The 11,690-nt window shown below is 49.4% G+C and overlaps 1 protein-coding gene across 1 annotated transcript; it reads left to right on the top strand.

The window, feature by feature from the left end:
- The first annotated feature begins 6,690 nt into the window (after nt 1-6,690).
- LOC136515384 (uncharacterized) lies at nt 6,691-7,769 on the top strand. Its single transcript, XM_066508989.1, has 4 exons — nt 6,691-6,949; nt 7,024-7,154; nt 7,244-7,441; nt 7,737-7,769. The coding sequence occupies exons 1-4, from the start codon at nt 6,691-6,693 to the stop codon at nt 7,767-7,769; spliced, it is 621 nt and encodes a 206-aa protein (XP_066365086.1).
- Nucleotides 7,770-11,690: the final 3,921 nt, after the last annotated feature.

Genomic DNA, 11,690 nt, shown 5'->3' with positions numbered 1-11,690 from the left:
CTCGGCTAGCCTAGCTGACCTGGTAATCGAGCACATGTCGCCTTGCCACCAACCTACATGGGCACCACCATGACTCGTCCATAGCATGACTGAGTGGAGTCCCGACCTGCAACTCATGGACCTACCCTAGCTTAGAGAATGGTAATGTCAGGACTGACCTAATCCCAACCTTTGGCATAGACAAACCTCCACTTGATAGCCTTGTTTTTCCCCAATCCCAGCTTGCCATAGCTTCGGTAGTCCAACCCCTATAGCCATGAGAACCTGACGCCGACATAAGGGGGCCCATCAACCACGTGACCCTACCGAACCTAGTCTCACCATGGCACCTAACCTAGACCCAAAGCCACCTTGCGCCTACCATGTTCCCTAGCCTTACACTAAATCCCTAAAGGTTACCAAAGCTTAGGACAAGGCCATAGGTTCACAGCCATGTAAGAGTGTATTTGGCTCTTCTTCGTTCTTTTGGTTCTTTCTATTCACCATAGCTTATAGAGGTATCGGTTGGACATGTGTCAGCTCTTGAGGAGGACCCACAGAGTGAAGCTGACCCTGGAGGTGGAGACCCTTGTCGATCGACTACATCGACTAACGGAGACTTGTACCACTACTACCTCGACATCGCAGGTGTCATGGCAGCACCTTATCTTAGAGAATCCTATTAGACATTGCAAGTAGAATTGCTAGCGCTTTATATTTATTCATTTGCTAGTATTTGTGATGCATCCTATTGCCTGAGCCTTGTTTGCCTTGATTGAAACCACTTCACCCTGATTACCCAGCTCCACACTCGCACTATATATATATGCATGTCTGCTTGCTTGCATTTATTCCATCATACTTACATATAATCCTTGATATGTGATGTGTGTTGATTAGGCACTTGGTAGCACTACTATGGGTATACCATGGATGAGAGATTCTGGCATGTGTCTAGGGTGAGTGGTGAGGGTCGAGTCGACCGGATAGGATTTACGATGAGTCTTTGGACGAGTCTTGCCAGGAGGGTGTGACCTGGGCATCCTCTATGAGAGGTAGCTATGGTAGGTACATGTGAGAGAGTAGATCCTGGGATGCCTTGCAGGGGTGAGCCCTCGGGAAGGAGGTGTCGTCGAGGCATGGGGTGTTGGTTATCCCCATTTGAGAAGATATCTTGTCTGGTCCCCCTAAGGACTGGTATGTCCTGGGAACCGGTTCATAGGAACCCTTGCACCCCACTCGCTCCTCAATGGAGGGGAGATGGATGACTGACCAGCTAGGGCAGTGCCACTACTGCTAGGTTGATAGCGAATAGTGTAGGGAGGTATGGGCTAGCGGCTCACACCCTCCTAAGATAGCATAGTAACCTCTAGGGGCCTGGTACTACGTCTCACAGTCTCAGCATGCCGGTGGACTCTGGGGTGTCCTAGGGCTGAATGGTAGGGTGGCATCGTACTAGTTGGAATGTAGCTCGGAATCAGCCTAGTCGAGCCAGTTTGTCGATGATGGTGATCTTGTGGATAGTGTAAACCTTTGTAGAGTTTTGGTTGATCGATCGATACATATGTCATCTTTTCGGCTATGGACCTTTCCTATGTTACTGCTTCACTTGACTAGTGAGAGGAGTCCTTTCTTTTCTTCCCCCTGGGTTTGGATAAGGATCCAGCCCGGGGCCGATGAGGCAAGGATGAGAGGGAGTTGTCCTTGTCGCCTAGAGAACGTTGTGGTGAGATGTGAGAGTGTGCTGTGACTGTGTTGGATATGGGGTGGGATGGATGGATGGCTAGGTTGATATACTTATATTATTATACTTGTTGCTACTCCGCATGCACTAAGGATGCAAACCCCAACCAAGGTATTAGGATCGCCAGATCCCTTTATTTTCTACTTTCCACTAAAGCTCATTGGTGCTGACCATGGCCTGCACACATCTGGCAGTGTGTAGATTTCCTGACTTGCAGTGATGGCTGAGATTAGTAGTTAGTTTCATTCTACACTCAAGGATGCCTCTAGATGGGAGATTCGCCAAGCTTCGCTTCCATGATAGAATAACGGTGTTTTGTTTGTTGATAGCTGTAATCAACTAAAGTAATTTACTTATTTGTGCACTATGATGTTGTATGACTCTGTAATCATCTGTAAATTGAACACCCATGATAGTCGAGATATCCTGGGACTATCACAGAGGAGCAAAAGTGTCAGGATTTCTACCTTGGAAATCCTGGTATGTTACACTACCCCTCCAGAGTATATAAGGAGGGGCAGAAGTCCCCTAGTCGACATTGACATCCACATCCCAGATGTCGCATCGGCATCCAGATACAAACCCTAGGCTTAGCCTAGAATCAATACAATCCATTGGAACATAGGACGTAGGGTATTATGTCGTATTGATGGTCTGAACATGTCTAAATCTTGTGTCTCGGTGCTTGTATTACCATTCGATTCCTGATTACACTCACCTCTACCACACAATCTACCATCGTGGGTACACCCCTCGGTGGACTATCGACGACATCTCATCAACATGAGCTCTCTCCCAACCTCTCTCTTTGTGAGAAGTGAAGTGCTTAGTGAGGGATTAAGTGTTGGGGTGAGAGATTAAGCGTTTGAGAGCAAACCAAACCTTGAGCACTTGTTGGGCTTCATCATTCTTTGTGTAGCATTTGTTACTCTTGGAGGGGAAGCCTCCTAGATGGCTAGGCGTCGCCCGACGAGCTCCCAAAGCTTGTGGTGAGCCGTGGAAAGTTTATATTGCCCTTTATGACTTAGTGGAAACCCTCAAGCTCAATCTTTTTGGTTCGCTTGAGAAGAGGTAGGAGTTGGAAGAGACTCTGTCGACAGAATATCATCGGCAGTCCTCCGAGGGGTATCCCATGAAGGTAGATTGATCGGTAGAGGAGCGCGAGATCAAGAACAAGAAGGCAATAGGGACACATGAGTTAGACAGGTTCAGGCCATCAGTATGACATAATACCTTACTCCTGTGGTCTGTTGGTTTGTATTAGCTATTGTATGATATGCTGTGATTTTGGAGGGGGTCCCTGCCCGCCTTATATAGTTTGGGGGGCAGGGTTACAAGTCGGTTAGATTTGAGAGATAACCAGAAAGTAATAACAGATTACAAGAATCATGGGATTGTATGTATCCTAACAGATCTCGTAGTGCCTTTAGGATATCTTCCTTATGTCTTTCGGGAGGCGCCGAGCAGAATCGTGCCCTGCAAGGCTTCGTCTTGTGGGCTGGGCCGCCCCTAGGGGCGTAGCCCATGTGGTCTACCGTGGGTATCCGGGGTCATACCCCCTACAGCTAGTCCCTAAGCGCCTTGTACCTGTTGTGCGACGCCGTCTTGAGCTTGTCCGAGCAAGTGCGAACCAAAGCTGAGCAGACCAACTCATGGTCCGACCACCATAATGAGTCACCGAGCAGTTGTGTGCAGTTGCCGAGCAGTTGTGAGCAGTTGCCGAGCAGTGTGCACCATCGTCGAGCAGTGCAAACTGCAGCCGAGCAACGTATCCCAAGTAGGCTTGCCATAAGGGTGTAAGGAGCTCAAGTCCAGAATTGAAATTTTCTTCGCAGTGGACCAAGTGTGCCCACTTAGAATCCAAACTTGAAAAAAGGAGATAAACTTCTTCGGCTTCAAGATGCATGGAGTCTTCCAGAAAAAAACAAACACATTCACCGCAAGGTGAAGTGTGTCCACTTAGTCCCTGAGCCTGACAGTAGATAATGTGGTCATGTGGTGCCAGGGTCAGAAAGTAGAAAACCAGCCAAACAGGCAGCCAGTCCCCGGGCGAAGCCTCGAGATGAGAAAAAGCACACATTCACCGCAAGGTGAAGTGTGCCCACTTAGTCCCTGAGCCTGACAGTAGATGATGTGGTCATGTGGTGCCAGGGTCGGAAATAGAGGAGTAATGAAAGACCAGCCGAGCAAGCAGCCAGTCCCCGAGCTGCATGTGGAGATACCTGAGCAATCAAATCGTGGCGAAAAAATCGGAGTAATGGCTGTACAGTAACGGTTACTGAGCCTCAATAAATGGTGGAGAAATCAGCGTTTATTCGGCAAGTAGCAATAATGGCGGCGATAAATGAGCGACATGGGCTGTAGTTGCGCAAAAGCCCAGTTGACAGCCCCATGTATCACGTCGGAGAATTCAGAGCGGCGCAAATCGCGAGAACGGTTTCCCAAAAACCCTCGTATGCAGGAAGGTGGGGAAAGTGCTTTATAACTGTGCCGCCGCATACCCAGTTCCCACCTTTGCCACTTCATCTTCCTTCCTCACACCTCGCATCCATGAACCCACAACCCCACTCGCCCCCACCGCCACACCCTAACCAAATCTGGGAGATGGCGCCGAAGAGAGGAGCCATGAAATTGAAGAAGGCTAGCCCCAAGAAGGCGAGCGTCGTAGCCCGGTGTGATGAAGAGTGGGTGCCATCACGAACAGGGAAGGCAGAGCTGAACAGATTGGTGGAAGCCGGCGTTCTTCATGACCATGCCACTACCGGATGGCGGCAGGCCCTCGGTGAGTCCTTCCCGACACCTCATACTGACGAGGCAGTGGTATTCGAGGATTATTTTTGGCACGGGTTGGGATTTCCTGTTCATCCATTTTTGAGGGATCTATTGGAGCTCTGGGTTGTTAGCCTATGCAACCTCCACCCCAATACCATTTTGCACATCTCCATCTTCATCCATTTCTGTGAGGCATACCTTGGAATCCTCCCCCACTACAATCTCTTTCGTCACCTCTTCTGGTTGAAGAAAAGAGGCAGCGCTGGTTCCAAGGTGGTCGGCGGTGTATACCTTCAACTGCGCGATGGAATGGCGAGCGAGTATCTTACTGTGTCACTGAACACATCGGTGAAAGGGTGGAATGCTAGGTGGTTCTATATGAAACAAAACCACCCGTCAGTCCATTGTGACGCCGACCACATCCCAGAAAACCAGAAGAGTTGGTCGGAGCTTCCAAGCAACGACGACATGGAGCAAGTAAAGGAGCTCCTCAGCTCAATAAAAGGCATGAGGACCAATGGAGGGTTAGTAGCAGTGAGTTCATAGTGCGCCGTGTTCAGCCCTATAAGGAGAGGGCGCACCCAGGCTTTGAGTTCAAAGGAGAGGCCGACGACACCCGAGAGAAGCCAGAGATACTGTCTAGAAATGATGTTGAAGAGCAGACCGCCGAGCAGTTCGCCCTACTCCCCTCATTCAGATTGTCAGGGTACACAAAGCCCTTTAACTGCAAGAATCTGCCTCCTCAGGTGACTATCCCCACTTTGTATTTTTCGAGCAGCTTTTCCTTTTGTTATTACCGAACAGTAGACTGATTCACTTACGTGAAGATCCATTTGCAGGACAGAGCCACGTATTTCTTGAGCATGCCGAGAGGTGACTGGCCACCAGCAGTGGATGCCCGACCACTGGCTCAGCCTGAAGGAAGTTCCATCGGTGTTTCTTCAGAATCTAGAAGTATGGATGTTGGTCGAACGGAGAGTCCTCCCCCAGTGTCGGAGAAAATCCAGGGGAAGAAGCTTGTGGAAGATGAGCCAGCCCAAAAGAAGAGAAAAACAGGGGTTGCTGCTCCCCGCAAACCAGGCGGCATATCTCTTGACGACGATCAGACCAATCGACCGTGAAGGACCGCGGTGTTCGATTGGTCTGATGACGACGAAGTTCTGATGGCTCCTCAGCCGAGCAAGACGGAGCCTTCGCGTAGCGTGCACGCGAGGGATCAATCAAGGGGAGGCGAAGAAAATCATCAACCGCCGACGAGTGGAGTCCTCGAGCAGCGGGTGGAGGAAATTCCTATACAACAGATGACTGAAGTCCCTTTAGAGCGAACAACAGCAGTCCTCGAGCAACCAACAGAAGCGGGTCTAGGGCCACAAGCACAACAAAGGCCGATGTAGGGGGAACCAAGAGTTCCCCTGCAGAACACGAGAGTCGACCCCATGGCTACACCTGGAGGCTCAGGCAGGCATCGGTGGTTCAAGAAATTGAACCGTCAAACCAAACCGTGAGTGTCTTTGTGTTGAGGGTACTTTACTGTAGTCTAGTTTCTTCTATGATTACTAACAAACTGGTTTGATGCAGTGCCAAGCAAACGATGATTCCAACCCCACCTACCTAGACTAAGCAGCAGCCAGGAGCTACCCCCGAGGCGGTGGAGATGCTAATGGACTCAAACCTGGAGTCCTCGAGTGCTCGGCAACACGCGGGAGAACCAAATGCTGCCCCTGGCAGACTTGGCGGCGGCGATCGATCGACGGTGAACAAGTCGGCAGCAGCATCTTTGGCGATGCCGGGGCCTAGGACGAGAATCTTATAGTGCCAAGGGAGGAGACGGTGCTCCCTAATGCTTCAGAAAGCATGGTCGGACCCGCCATTCGGCCACCAAGCCCCCGTGTGGTGCCTCTAGCTGTAACAGAGGAGGATGAAGTGGAGGAGATCGACCATGACGATCCTCGGACCCAATCAGTTCGGATCCTCTGAAAGCGCGGCAACGATGTAGTAATTGTCGAAGAGGAGGACACCACCAAGGAGTTCAAGAGACTAGAGACCTCCATTTCCAGAGTGATGAAACAGATCAAGGTTAGTATTCTTTCTGAAGGGGTGCTGGTTGATGTTTGGAATTGGATGACGTCATTGTCTTTGTGCATTTGTAGGAGATAACTCTAGTTGCCGAGTAGCGCCGCCAGATGATAAAGCGAATGGAGCCCCTTGCTGAAGAGAATGAGAAACTCAAAGAGGCGAAAAACCTCTTAGAGAAAAATATCCAGAGGGCCCATCGCGAAAGAGACCTTGCGGAATCCAACACATGGGACCTAGAATACCAGAAGGGAGTCATGACTGAAAAGCTGGCCGCTGCGTCAGAGCAAGTGCGGAACCAGTCTGAGCAACTGGTCGTTGTTTCCAGCCAGCTGAAGAATGCTTCTGAGCAACTAAACATTGTATCCAAGCAGAAAGCAGGTATAGTATATCGGCGAATGCACTTTTGAATTGCTGAACAGCCACATCTTCGGTGATAACTGTTGCATTTGTAGAGCAAGACTTGGAGCTCGTCCAACTACGTCAGGCCATCGAACAACTCCGCCAAGAGAAGTCGAAGGAGTCAGAGCGAGCGGACAAGATGGCCGAAGAGCTGAAAGGTGAATACCTCCTAGTTGGAATCGCTGTTAAAATAGCTTGCTTGTATGATAGAACATTGTAATGCTTGAAGGCTATCGTCACAAAGCCAAGGCATAGTGGGACGTGCTGTTGCAGGAGGCCAAGGTCCAAAAGGAGAACTTCGATGTTGTAGTTGCCGCAATTAAACCGGTGCTTGACTGCGTCGACCTGGAAATGGCTACTCAGACCAACGACATGCGGCAACGCTCAGACACCATCATCCAGAGGTGTAAGGCAGCATGGGAGAACTTCAAGATCTTCAACCGCAACGCCATTATGACCGTTGCTACTCATGTACTAGCGGTTGTTCGGTCCCACTTCCCAACCATCGATGTTCAGTCGATAGGGGGCGGTTTCATCAAAGGACTGAGCGATGCGGAGACCTAGAAGCTAGAGGATGAGGTGGAGGACGCAGCAAAGAACCTGGCTAGCAACATAGATCTGTTCGGTGAGACGGATAGCAGTGGCATAGCCCAATGACTTGCTTGGCTGATATCATCTGTAATATCTGCGCAATGTAGTTACAATGCGCGAAAGCGCAAGAACACTTATTTATATGATAAATGTTATAAAGTGCATGTGTATGCAGTTAGATTGTATTTTGGTGAAAAAATCTTTGTAGTTATGACCATAAGGTATTTATACGGAGTATAAGTAGAGTCCGAGCAGCTAGTTTGCTACCGATCCCTATGGCCTTGGCTAGCCCATAGTCTACAACATCGAGCGCGGAGCCCGAGCACATGTAGGAGGAACAGGCGTGACCAAAGAACCATAGCCGACCACCCATAACGCAGAGCCTAGAGCCCATAGCACGTGTATGGAGAGATCAGAAACTGGGTCTTCTCCATAGAGAAAAGAGCGAAACGTGTGCTACTCGGCAATTATCGAAATGACTTGGAGATGGCACAAGCGGCGACCGGGCAATAAATTCTGCTCTAAGCTCTCAGCCTCGGACAACCCATAATCCATAACATTGAGCGCAGAGCCCGTGCACGTGTAGGAAAAATAGGCGTGACCAAGGAACCATAGCCGACCACCCATAACGCAGAGAGCAGAGCCCGTGGCATGTGTAGGGATAGATCGGAGACTGGGTCTTCTCCGAAGAGAATAGAAAAGAAAGTAGACTGCTCGTTGAACGGCGAAATATCTTGGAGGTTTTATAGCAAATTGTTCGGCGGTTTGGAGAAAACATGTGGTGAGACACGTTGGTGATTTGGGGGAGACGTGTTTGGAGAAAGATTATTCGGCGATTTTGGTGAAAATTGTGTCGGCGTTTTGGAGGAAATGTTCGGCGCTTTTGGAGAAAACCGTTTGGAGATTTTGGAGGTTTGGAGAACTTTATTCGGCGAAATCGTGGTCGGAAATTTGGAGAAATCATTCGGCGATTTTGGAGAAAACCGTTTGGTGATTTTGGAGATTTGGAGAACTTTATTCGGTGAAATCGTGGTCGGTGATTTGGAGAAATCGTTTGGCGATTTTGGAGAAAACCATTTGGCGATTTTAGAGATCGTGATGGAGTATCGTAATTCTCAGTGACCATAGGCAGAGATTGGAAGTTAATGGAGAAAAAATGGAGACAAATTATGGAGACTAAAACTTTATTCATCACAAAATGGGGAGTACATATCTAGAGCGTTTCAAGGATAGAAACGTATAAGGTGCTTGATGTGCCATGAGTTTGGAACATCAATCCCATCTAAGTCACATAGGCGATAAGATCCTGGTCAGGTGACCTCTTTGACGACGTAGGGCCCTTCCCAAGGGGAAGAGAGCTTGTGCAACCCTTCGGTCTTTTGTTTTCTGTGGAGAACGAGGTCACCGACATTGAATGAACGACCTTTTATGTTGCGGTTATAGTACCTCCGCAGACCTTCTAGATACTTGGCTGTGCGGATGCAGGTGATCAGGAGTTCTTCCTCGGCCCGGTCAATGTCCTCTGTCCGAACAGCTGTAGCTTGCTCTTCATCATAGTTTTCCACCCTAGGTGCTCGGAAGGCAACATCTGCTGGTAGTATGGCCTCTGAGCCGTAGACCAAAAAATATGGAGACACACCAGTACTGCGACTAGCTTGAGTGTGCAGTCCCCAGACCACAGCTGGTAGCTCTTTGAGCCATCTGCCCAGTTGCTTTTCTTCTTTCTGATATAGCCTCTTTTTGAGGGCGTCAAGGATCATACCATTAGCCCGCTCGACCTGACCATTAGCTCTAGGATGAGCAACGGAAACGTATTTAACGGAGATGCACCAGTCTTCACAGAAGTCCCAAAAATGATGGCCGATAAACGTGGTTCTAAGGTTGGTGATGATGTTGTTTGGGAGACCGAACCTGTGTATGATATCTTCAAAGAGCTCGACTGCTTTCTTTGTAGTAGCTGAAATGAGCGGTTTGTACTCGATCCACTTGGAGAACTTATCAATGGCGACGTATACATACCGGAAACCTCCTGGCGCTGGCTTGAAGGGCCCAATCATGTCTAGTCCCCAGCATGCGAAAGGCCAAGAAGCTGGGATGGTCTGCAGTTCCTGTGCCAGTAAGTGTATTTGCTTGGCGAAAAACTGACATCCTTCACAGCGCCTGATGAGGTCTTCTGCATCGGAGATGGCCATGGGCTAGCAAAAACTAGCTCAGAAAGCTTTACCGACCAGGCTTCTCGAAGTCGCGTGATTGCCACAGGAACCAGAGTGAATTTCGGTAAGTAGCTTCACACCGTCATCTTGGATGATGCATTTCTACAGTATCCCTTCCTTGGCACTTTTCCTCATCCGGCTACCATCTACCAGCATGTAATGCTTAATTTAGTGGATTAGGCACTTGGTTTCGGTCTTGTCGGCGGGTACTTTAGCGCTGGTGAGGTATTTGATAAACTGCTCCCTCCAATCGGCAACCAGCGAAGGTACCACAAGTACCAACTGCTCGGCAGGAGGGACCTCTTCGACTTCCTTCTCTTCTTTAATTGATGGCACCAAGAGATCTTGCACGAAGACCCATGGCGGAACCGCGGCGCGAGACGAACCTATCTTTGAGAGCTGGTCGGCTAGTTGATTTTGATCTCGTACCACGTGGTGGTACTCGATACCGTAGAACTTCCCTTCAAGCTTCCTAATTTTGGCGCAGTATGCATCCATCTTCTCACTGGAATAGGACCAGTCTTTGTTGAGCTGGTTGATAACCAGCGTGGAATCCCCGTACACCACAAGTCGTTTGACGCTGAGCTCGATAGCTATTCGTAGACCATGGAGACATGCTTCGTATTCTGCGGCGTTGTTGGAGGCCGAAAAGTGTATCCGGAGGACATAGCGGAGCTTATCTTTGGTCGGCGTAATGAATAGAATCCCTGCACCGGCACCGCTGATGTTAAGGGCATCGTCAAAACACAACACCCAGTGCTCGGGACAAGTGGTGGCAATGGGTTCCTGGATCTCGATCCACTCAGCGACGAAATCAGCAAGCGCCTATGACTTAATGGTATGTCTGCTTCTGAATTCAATGGAGTAAGTGCCGACTCAATAGCCCACTTAATGATGCGGCCGTTGGCCTCTTTGTTGCAGAGAATGTCCCCCAGAGGGAACTCAGTAACCACGGCGATCTTGTAATACTCAAAGTAGTGTCGGAGCTTTGGTGACGTAATCAAAATTGTGTATAACAGCTTCTATACCGGAGGATAACGAGTTTTGGGCTCATTGAGCACCTCGCTGATGAAGTATACCGGACGTTGCACCTTGTATGCGTGCCCGAATTCATCGCGCTCGACGACAATAGCTGTGCTGACGACGCGAGAAGTGGCGGCGATGTAGATCAGCAGAGTTTCATCTAGTCGTGGCGCTGTCATGATCGGAGGTTTTGTTAAGAACAACTTGAGCTGCTCGAAAGCTGTGTCTGCCTCCTCCGACTAAGAAAAAAGCTCGGAGGCCTTGAGGAGCTTGAAGAAAGGTAGCCCTTTTCGCCGAGGTGCGAGATGAAGCGACTTAACGCAGTCATGCAGCCTATAAGCTTCTGTATATCCTTGACGCATGTCAGCCGTTTCATGTTGGTGATGGCAGAGACCTTGTCAGGGTTTGGTTCGATGCCTCGAGCACTGACAACGTAGCCCAGTAGTATATCGGATGGAACTCCAAAGATGCACTTTGAAGGGTTCAGCTTCCATCGGTATTTGTTCAGGTTGGAGAAGATTTCTTCAAGGTCGGCAATAAGATTGTCGGCGGTTTTGGTCTTGACGACCACGTTGTCGATGTAGGCTTAGATGTTGCGGCCGATCTGTTGGTCGAGGCACATCTAGATAGCCCTTTGATAGGTCACCCCAGCGTTCTTGAGTCCGAAGGACATAGTGGTGTAGCAGTAAGCACCGAAAGGCGTGATGAACGATGTCTTGATCTGGTCTTCTTCCTTGAGGGAGATCTGATGATAGCCGGAGTAACAGTCGAGAAAGGAGAGCAGTTCGTAGCCGGCGGTGGAGTCTACAACCTCGTCTATCCAAGGTAGGCCGAAGGGGTCTTTAGGGCAGTGTTTATAAAGATCAGTATAATCAACACACATTCTCCATTCT

The sequence above is a fragment of the Miscanthus floridulus genome, chromosome 17, assembly GCF_019320115.1.
Source record: "Miscanthus floridulus cultivar M001 chromosome 17, ASM1932011v1, whole genome shotgun sequence".
Taxonomy (NCBI): Eukaryota; Viridiplantae; Streptophyta; class Magnoliopsida; order Poales; family Poaceae; genus Miscanthus; species Miscanthus floridulus.
Note: the sequence above shows the minus strand (reverse complement) of the source record. Positions and strands in the feature narration are given on the sequence as shown.